The sequence below is a fragment of the Stylophora pistillata genome, chromosome 1 (genome assembly GCF_964205215.1).
Source record: "Stylophora pistillata chromosome 1, jaStyPist1.2, whole genome shotgun sequence".
In the NCBI taxonomy this organism is placed as follows: Eukaryota; Metazoa; Cnidaria; class Anthozoa; order Scleractinia; family Pocilloporidae; genus Stylophora; species Stylophora pistillata.
In genome coordinates this window covers 22,712,633-22,722,851 of record NC_142519.1, presented here as the reverse complement: position 1 = coordinate 22,722,851, position 10,219 = coordinate 22,712,633, and the positions used below count along the sequence as shown (strand labels likewise).

The following is a 10,219-nucleotide window of genomic DNA, read 5'->3' as shown; positions in this document are numbered from 1 at the left end:
TATGGAACACTCTTGTCCGATTTCGGACTTTCCCCTCTCATTTCTCTGATTTTGGACGCCTCCGTCCAGTTTCGGACACCCATGTCGATTAAAGCCTCCTTAGTCTCATTTTGGACTGTTCCATCGGATTTCGAAGGGATAGCTCAGTTGAGGTAGTTCTAACCAAACAAAGGTCATAAAACTTCTTTCTTTTCAAATTTTGTTTCATGCCTCAATATATTGTATTCAATTTCGGATTTTGATAGAAGACTAGAGCGTGGATACGGAAATATGAATTACCTTGCGTCTGTCTTACTAATCCCGAATCCCGTTTCCTGACACCCGACACCCGACACAATGAACCGATTGCAGACGTATTCGTCCGATTTTGAGCATATCTCCGTCCTCCTGATTTCGATTAAATAAGTTCCAAGTTGTTTCAACGGGGACATGTTTTAACCACGCGCAAGTTATGATAAATATTTGGTTCCCTCACTAAAGTTTGGCATTGAAATAATTTTGTTCTTGAAAACTTGGCTACTGCTGATTCATCCTAGACTTAAGAAATAACGAGGAAGGATAACAAACAACGCTGCTTTGGAAAAGAGTCTTCAGTGATCTTGTCCAAATGGGGGAGGGAAACCTGCACAATCAGTATTGATGACGAAATCCGGAATGTGACTGCTGAAATAAAAGCAGAAGCATGCGAAGCATTCAAGAGCTGAGTTTGTTTCTAGGATTTGTGGGTTCGATTGGGACACTTTAGTGTAAATGATGTTTTTTTTTTCCTTATGACAAAAAGCATTGACCCTCAAAACATCCCACCAGAAAATCAAATTTACTTTAAAAAATAGCAAAAGCGGAAACCCTTCCAGTTATCTGAAGTAACCCCAATTGTCTTTGTCATGTGATCAATTATAAGCGGAAATAAACTACTCGGTGCGATGCTAACGGCCGGTGACAAAATCGAAGTTATTCCATTAACGCTTTTTGCCTCAAAAGTACTATTCCATAGAATTTATATTTACCGCGGAAAGTACAACCAAAGTTCGATTCTATCACCCATAAATCAAAACCAAAGGTATTTTGCGGTCTTTATTCTTCGAGTAAGTGAAAATTATTTTGTTGAACCGGAGCAAAGGATCACAATTCATAGGCTTTGATCCTTTTCCATATAAAATGATTAAATAATGAAGTGTTTAGAATCAAGATATTTTTCCGAGTTATTATAGGTATGGAAAACTACACTGATTTGATTCAGTGTGATAGATCTTGTCTTCTTCTGCAGTTTTTTCTCTCTTCAAACATCCGAGATTGTGTTACATGAGCTTAACTGATCTGATTTCCGGTTAACTTCAGGTCACGTCCGCAATATCCGGTCTAGCAAGTTTTGCTGCTTGGTAACCTGCCTTCTGATTTTCTGCGCTCTGATTGGCTGAGCCAGCTAAAACCGCCGTGAAACATGTTTGTGTTGTGTACAAGAAATAAAATTTTTCCAAGCGAGTTGGAAATACCGGCCTAACAGCATTTGGCAAGTATCCTCGTTGTAGTTCACTCGTTATATTTTTTTTTAAGTCCGGGAGGGATTTTTCCTGTTTTCTAACGGAAATATGAGATTTACAATCCTAGAACCCGATGGAAAGGCACACGACTTCGTTCTGACAGGCGACAAACTGGGACAAGAGGCATTGGACAAGGTACGAAGCACTAGAAACGCTGAACTTGCAAATGTACTTTGATGTCAAATTTTCTCCGTGAAACGTAATATTTATTATTCACTGACACCTTGAACTGCCTCTTTTAGGTCTGTGAGAAGCTTGGAATAAAGGAGAAAAATTATTTTGGTCTTCGACACTCTGTGAATGATTTTGGCGTTTGGTTGAATCTTAGAAATCCAGTGTCAACTCAGCTTCGCCCTCATTTACCTGGAAAACCTCATCGGCTCCGCCTTGAGGTTAAATTTTTCGTAGCACCACAAGAACTTCAACAGGAGGAAACGAGGTGAGTTAATTGAGCTTCTGGTCTATGCGAGTTTGAATCGCTGCACGTTTTTTCAGTTTTGAAACGAATATGCTGGGTTTACACTGAGAGTGTCGAGACAGCTTGTCACTGCATTGCACGGAGGACCGTTATCTCGAAATTTTGTGTTCATGCGATTCTTTCATTTTTATGAGTGATCAGTTCATAAAAATAAACTGAAAGTACGGTTTTGTGGCTTCTAGGCGACAGTTTTACCTCTGTCTTAAGAGGCAAATGGCCGACGGAAAATTTAATTTGACTCAGGACAACGCTGTTCAGCTTTGTGCTCTTATGGCCCAGGTTGAGTATGGAGATTACTCAAACACGCCCAGAATCTGCCCTCAGTTTCTTTCACCTTGGGGCCGAGAAGATATGGACGCAAAAATAGCTGAGGCACATCAAAAGCTACAAGGGATGTCATCATCAGTTGCAAGAGATGCATTTCTCAATGTCATGGCTAAGGAAGAGCTTTACGATGCAGAAAATTTCAAAGCCAAAACAGGCAAGCAAAAAGTTATGGTTGCAGTTGGAAGCAGTGGCTTGAAAGTATACGAGAGAAGAACCCACGGAAAGCTCAAGCAAAGGTAATTTTATTTTTCATGAATTTCAGCTTTTTGTAATTTGTGGGTCAACATTTAATCGTTAAAACGTATGGTCCCGCGGGACTAAATTTGCCTCTTGCTTCTTCTATGGTAACATCCTTAAGCTATCAACAAAAGCAGCGGTTAAGAAACCGAAGATCAAATGTAAAACACATTTTGCAATCTTTTTATTAGAATACGTTGTTTAGACAGGAACCACAGTGAGTAATATTGGAGGGACCTTTGTTGTTTGAACTCGAATAAATATTTGCACCTATGTGGTTGGTATATTATATCTGATCATCTTTGGTCATTAAAGTTAGTGCTCAGTTTACCTTTTGTTTAAAGCTTTATCTTTTCTTTGGTGGTTCTCTTGAATGATGTAGATTTCAGGGAGATTTTAGACTGCGCTTGTTTTGATTAGTAATTATGGTATTCGAAATCATTATTTTTTAAAAAAAAGTAAAGGATGTTCCTTATCCTTAAGCTTTGTAGTTTTTTCAGGTTTTTTTTCAAGCCTGTGGGTATGTTATTATCAAGTAGCCAAGGTGAATTAGTGAAAAGTTGCTTGCTATCTTTGATAGATATAAAATTTTTCTTCATTTTGTAAACTTGTTTTTAAACAAGGGCTGTCAATAAGTTTTAAAACAGAAGGTAAATTTAAAGTAGGAGGCCATAAGGTTATTGTGGACAACATGATGTTCCCTCGCATCACATGCAGGATTGGGAACTAGTCAATTAAAATGTCCCAGACTTATCAAACAGTTGGCATGAAACTTTGCATAAATTCCGAGCATGGATTTTAGTCACACATTCAAGCCAGTCACTGGTAAATTGTACAATGACTTTCCTTGAAAACTGATGAATGGCTGCAATGGAGGAGGGGGGGGGGGGCAGTTGTTATATCAATCATAAGAAGGGCAGATGATTGATAACTGTGCAATTTTTCACCAGCAATTTTGTTGACAAAGGAAGTAAAAGCACAGGCAGCCCAAGCTGTCTTTGAGAACCACACAAGGAACACAATTTGCATTTCGATTTATAAGGATTTGTATGGGATTTTCTACAAGATAGCCATAGAGATGGTTAAAAGTGAAAGTATTAAATATTAATGGCTTACCTTATTCCATATGTGTATTGCTTGCTCCTGGTGGTGTTATTTTACCAATTTCACTTGATTTAATCTATTTTTTTTAATCCTGGTTTTCTCTTCTTAAAAAGAGAAGACAAGGCTGAACACTTCTGTCCAGACAGCCTCCCGATCGAAGTAAAAAATCCCAAGCTAAAATGTACCCACGGCCACAAATCCACTGCAGAATTCAAGGGCAAAGGTTGACCTTTCATTTCGATTCTCTAGCCACACAATCTCAGCCCTGTGATCGATGCCAGGCAGCTCTTCGTGTCCTCAGTGAAATGTAAAACATTTGTAGACATCTGAGTCCTTTTTAAACACGACACAATGACCGTTGAAATTGGCTTGGTAGCCTCGTCATGTTGGCAAACCAAGACTCGCGGGGTACTAAACCTGAAGGGACCCCGGGTTTTACAAGAAGTTTTGTTGACAAGTTGAGGTCTAGTACCCCCGCGAGTCTTGGTTTGCCAACATGACGAGGTTACCAAGCCAATTTCAATGGTCATTGTGTCGTGTTTAAAAAGGACTCGGATGTCTACAAATGTTTTAACGTTTCACTGAGGACACGAAGAGCCGCCTGGCGTTGATCACAGGGCTGAGATTGTGTGGCTAGAGAATCGAAATGAAAGGTCAACCTTTGCCCTTAAATTCTGCGGTGGATTTGTGGCCGTGGGTACATTTTAGCTTGGGATTTTTTACTTCATTCGGGAGGCTGTCTGGACAGAAGTGTTCGGCCTTGTCTTCTCTTTAAGAAGAGAAAACTAGGATTAAAAAAACCGATTAAATCAAGTGAAATCGGTAGAATAATGACACCAGGAGCAAGCAACACATGTATGGAATAAGGTAAGCCATTTTATTTAATATTTTCACTTTTAACTATCTCTATGGCTATCTTGTAGAAAATCCCATACAAATCCTTATAAATCGATAGGCAAATTATGTTCCTTGTGTGGTTCTCAAAGAGAGCTTGGTCTGCCTGTGGTAAGAGTAGCAATTAAATACAGCAGGTCAGGGGGATAGCTTTGACTTGCTAAGGGCTATTTTTATTGACAGCCCTGTGAATCAATTTTAGGCATAACCTTATTCTTATCGATCAGAGGATGATTACTATCACATTTTGGGAAAGAGGGGTGGCGGTGGTTGTCATATCAATCATAAAAAGGGTAGAGGTGCTGAAAAGCTTCACTTTGGATAGCAAAGGGCCCCCCTTTTTCCTTACTATGTGGATCCTCTGTTGATCGCTCGCAGGGTCTTTATAGATGGAATCAAGTGGCTTTGAAAATGTCCAGAGGGCTCCTCTGGACAGTGTTAATTCTCTCTCAGATGCAACTTGGCTTGTCCTGCATGTCCATTGTTTCTCAGTAGTTTGTGCACACTTGTCTCGGTTTTTTTATTGAGCTATTGAAGCCGAGTACTGCTTACAAGTTAGTAACTGTTATTTTATAATCAACTTATTGCGTTGTCAATGTTTGGTTGGTAAATCAAGCATCATGCTGCTGTACTTATCCCATTTTGTAATTTGTATTGACTCTGGATTTTTGAACTTGATTGCAGCATTGGGTTTGAAAGCATAATGAAGATGAATGTGTCTGAAGAGCGACTGATTGTTGTGTTGAAGAAAATGTCAGAAAACAGCAAGTTGAATTTCATCCACTTCTTCTTGTCCAGCAGTGATGCTGCAAAAGCAATGCACAAGGCTGCTATGGAGCACCAACTATTCTTCTACTCTAGTAAAGTGCGACAGTCAGTTCTCAATCATTATTTGCTTTCCACCCCATGTTGGGCTTTGCCAGCTAAGTGGTTCACCAAGATACCATCAGGTGAGCTTTTTCACTTGGATGTGAAACATACAAGGCGTCAGGCTTACGACCTTCACTATGAAAATGTTCATGAGGACAGTGACTCTGTGTTTAGACATGACTGGGTATCAAAGTGCTCCAAGTGTATCTCTGAAGAAGCCAATGCACTCTTCACACCATGCGGGCATCTTGTTTACTGCAGTGACTGTGCAAAGACCGGATCATCTTGCCCTGTGTGCAATACTGCTGTTACCAGCTGGCAAAGGGTTTATTTCTCCAATGATTCAGAGTGTGATGATTGGACTTGCCAGATTTGTATGGACTCTGAAATCAACACTGCATTTTCTCCATGTGGACATGTATGTGCATGCGAGAAATGTTCACGCCATCTTCCCTACTGCCCAATGTGCAAGACATTTACCACCTTTGTTCAGAGAATTCACGTTCAGTTCCCTGAACAACCTGGTGAAAGTGGTGATGATGATGCTGATGTCTATAATTCTTAAGTATGGTTGTTCACCGGGAACTTGACTTGACTATTAGTTTATGTTATGTGTTTCTGGGATTTTGTGAATTACAAACTGTTTTGAATAGTTCTGTTTATCCACACTTGCCATCTTAAGCAATTGTGGATTTTAATGATTGATTGGAATTGTCAGTGATCAATAGAAATAAGTGTGTAATGATTATCCTGTGGTGCACAGTGTGACAGTTAGTTATTGTTGTTTGTTAGTTTTTTTGTTTTTTTTTTTATATGATGATCTCTACATATGAGATCACTTGATTAATTTATGAGACTGTAAATCTGAGCTAATGCATCATATTTTGTTTGTTAGTAATATGTAAATGTGAATCAGCCCTACAAGTGATAATGAAAAAATTATTGTAATTGTGAAGTTGTCAAGCTCGCATCTGTGTTGTCTCTGAAAAGTCTCAAAACTTTTCCAGCCCTATTCAAAGTCTTGCATCCATTGAGAAAGTTACTTTTAAGATTAATACACAGTCTTGTATATTGTTTGAAAGTGATTGTCCAATGTTCCAAAAAAAATTAAACAAATTTATTTTAATAATCCACAGTCTTATTCCTTAGGTGATATTGTGATCTTTGTCAAAATAGGGTCTATTTATTTGTATTATTCAGAAGCTCGTGATCAGACCATTATTAAGTTTTTGTGTTGTAAATAGTATTGTTTTCCAAAACCTAGATATTTAAGTTGGCAAAAATTTTCAAACTTTTCAAGTCTTTAAGATTTAACTTAAGAGAACTACAAATATGTATATAAAAGAAAGATATTGTAGTTGTATGAGATAGAATTGTAACATCTGTCGAAATGAATTTTTGATGAGAAGTGTTAAAGGGTTTTTCCTGTGGAAAATTAGTGATGTTAGTCGTTTACCACATTAAAGAGTCAACTGAGAGTGTCACCTCTTTGTTTATTTATTGTTTGCATTTATTATAGTTGACTTCAGAATTCCTTGAAGCAGATGAAGGTTTATGAGTTGTAAGTGGGGGAGTTACATTAGGGCACAGATTCCCATAGAGGTGGTGAGTCCCACCCTCTTGCTAAAGTATGGAGACATGCGGAAGCAGTTAAATTCTTACATACATCCGTTACAGATGAGATAAACAAATCTTTTGTGAACTACCATATCAGGCCAACAATCCTTTGCGAAGGAGGAGGTGAGACGGCAGTTCCTCAATAAACCAAGTAGAGACCATAAACTTGACATTTTATGCGTTAAGACCTTGCATGAATTTCTATGACTGGCCATTGATTGGTGCTTGATGCTTGGATGAAATACATTACGATCATCTCCGGATTCATATTTAAAAGGGCACAGGAGAATTCTGATATTGTCCATTTTGGAGCTAGTACATTACTACTATTGTAAATTTTTATTTATTAAAAACTGGATCATTGAATAATGCAATTCAAGACTTTTTATTGGCTTAGCCATTATGGTATATGAGCCAATATACCATAACCTAATATCTGTAAATTGTAACATCCGGTTTCTTCTTACAAAATAAAGTTGAGATTATAGCCAACTTGGCGCTACGCGCCTCGTTGGCTATCTATCATCTCATATCCAACGCGCGCTCGTGGAATAATTGTTAAATATTTCAACTGTTCGTGTAGAAGAAACATCATAGTTTTTTGACTAAATGAGCACAGAACACATATCCCAGTTCCCTTGGTTACGTCATCAGGCTCTCCGGGACATTTAAATTTCAAGTTGCTGTGCGTCTGCCTGCCGTTTGTGCAATACATAAATACCAGCTGGCAAGGGTAGTAAGAATAAAAATTGTTGAAGAACAAATAAGTGGCCCACAACGCGCAGCCGAGTGTGTCACTGATGATTTCAGTAAGTAAGTATCTTAATTTGAGTGTCAACTACATCTAGCGTCATAATGACGCTAATTGGGGAAACTATATTAAGAAGAAAATTTAAAAAGAAAGGATAAACATTAAAGTACAATTCTAAAAATGCAGAAGATAGAAAAAATACTAATAAAAAAAAAGTTTTTTAGTGTCATCCTGTAACTGAACAGACGCACGGCAAAATGGAATCTTTTTGTTTTCTATGATAAAGGAGCAAAATATTGTAGCGTTGACGTCATTTATGCGTTAGTCCTCTAATCAATGATAAGTGAGAACCAATCAAACCGCGTGTACGATCAGCTTCTTTTAGAAAACATGCGCAGACGCTGAGAAATTCAGATTTGCGTGTAAACTCATTGGTGCACTTCCTCTTTTTTTCTTTTTTTTTTTGCATTCTTTGAAATTTATACCCCTTTTCTTTACGTTTTCTGGACATTTTGATTTGTGTCTATGTGTTTAGAGTTGACTACATGAATGAGAAGACTTGGGAAAAAATCCAAAGGTGAACTGATAATTAGTGCTACAATCGGCGACAAAATTGTTCACACATTAATCTTTTCAACCCCTTTTTACTTCAGTTTTCTCTCTTTTGCCTTCATTTAAGTTAAAATATTAATCCCCTTCCCTCCACAAACAATGTTGTATCGTGATTCTATGAATTTTTAGCCAACACTGAATGGGGAAGGGGTGTCTGTTAATGATTCAGAGTGTGGTAGAAACAGGACTGTTATTCATCAAAGAAATAGAACTTTTCAAACATGTGTCAACTACTTTTCATGCTGATTGTAGCCTTCATCAAACGGTTTTATATCCAAGCTAAATTTTGAATGAAATCGTTACGATGAGGTTGAGGTCGATTGGTTTGTTTGCACTCAGTGTAGGATGTTCCCTTTTCCCTAACCACTCCGCCCGAGAAAAATGAGGAACGGAGTGGCGCGCTTTTACGATTTGCACCTGCTCGTGTGACGTCACCTTGGCTTGCACTCGGGGTGAAGAATAGCTTCTTCTCTCTATTATGCTGCCATCTTAACAAAGCCAACCGGCTTTGTGTGAACACAGGTTTTAAAACGTAAACAATCCAGTTCCCGGGTTCATTTGTTTACAAAAATGAAACTTGACCACAGAGTTGAAGCCTTTCTGAAGTTGAGATAAATTTGAAAGGTAATTAGCGGGGAAAAAAAAGTCATCTTAACATGGAAACGCAGGATACTGGGTAATTGTCCCACTACCGGGGAAGTTTCTCGCAACTTGAGTGTTATTGAGCGAGATTCTGCGTGATGTAGGCCTAGTTAGCGGCAGCGAATCATTGTTGGATTGAATTGTCGCTGCTCTTTCTTTCACTCAGAGTTGTAGCTTCCTCAAACACTTGTCGTCTGACTTTATTGACCGAAGGAAATCTACTGTCATTTTTCGGACTATTTGTTGGTTGAATTCAACATAAATCCCGAAATGACCTCAGAAAAAGATGACAAAAACACAACGGGAAGCAAAATGCAGATTGCCACGGGAAAAGCTAAACCTAATAGATATGAAGTTTATGGCAACAGTGAGGCTGGCAAGCTAGTAGATGCTAATTTGAAAACGTCACCTTCTCCAAATTCTACAACAAACACAGTCAGACTGAATGTGCTGAGCCGAGGAAATCCTCGCGAAAGAGGATTTTCACTGCATGTTAAAGAGCTTGTTGTCCCAGGCAAGGATGATGAAAATTTAAACTCAGCGCTTACAACGCAAAGACCGAGAAGCGCCATGAGTGCCGAGCAAAGCAGCTTTTGCAGTTTGTTTGGCATTTCGCTTAGTCAACCGTTAAAGTACAGTCGTAATGCCGTAAACGTTAAGGAAGTCATGGAAAAACGACGAAGATCTTCGTGTTCGGATCTTTCCAAACGGAACTAAACTGTGGAAGCTCTAAAAACTAAACAACGTTGAAATTCACTACTTCCTTTGATTATTGTTACCTGAATTCTGCGTTTGTGATGAAAGCGGAAAAAGGAGAAAATGAACTACTACTAATTTCAAAGAACTTAAATATTTCCTAGTATCTTATTCCCCGTAAAAGAGCAGGGTGTTTGGAAACATATTCACCAGATCGTTCGATAGATTTTCCTGCTAGTATTTATGCGAATTAAGTTAACTTCCTTAAAGGAGATGAACGAGAAAAATTTGAAAGTAAAATATTGTAAATTAAGTTCAAGGGGCTGTACGACGTTAGCTAAAATAATGATAATGATAAAAAAGCATTATTGTATTTGAAAATTCTTTAACGGCTGAAGGCTTCAGTGGATAACCTTATTTTGGTCCCACTAAAGTAAAGCAATACAACTG

The 10,219-nt window shown here is 38.4% G+C and overlaps 1 protein-coding gene across 1 annotated transcript; it reads left to right on the top strand.

The window, feature by feature from the left end:
* The first annotated feature begins 1,373 nt into the window (after positions 1-1,373).
* On the top strand, positions 1,374-6,935 carry LOC111326462 (E3 ubiquitin-protein ligase MYLIP). Its single transcript, XM_022930466.2, has 4 exons — positions 1,374-1,676; positions 1,784-1,980; positions 2,202-2,582; positions 5,266-6,935. The coding sequence occupies exons 1-4, from the start codon at positions 1,590-1,592 to the stop codon at positions 6,014-6,016; spliced, it is 1,416 nt and encodes a 471-aa protein (XP_022786201.2). The 5' UTR covers positions 1,374-1,589; the 3' UTR covers positions 6,017-6,935.
* The last annotated feature ends 3,284 nt before the right edge of the window (positions 6,936-10,219 follow it).

Bases quoted from the DNA above. Each gene is read 5' to 3' on its own strand.
- LOC111326462 (XM_022930466.2), top strand. From the start codon at position 1,590: ATGAGATTTACAATCCTAGAACCCGATGGAAAGGCACACGACTTCGTT. The intron at 1,677-1,783 runs GTACGAAGCACT...TGCCTCTTTTAG, and splicing joins GACAAGAGGCATTGGACAAG to GTCTGTGAGAAGCTTGGAAT. The intron at 2,583-5,265 runs GTAATTTTATTT...ACTTGATTGCAG, and splicing joins CACGGAAAGCTCAAGCAAAG to CATTGGGTTTGAAAGCATAA.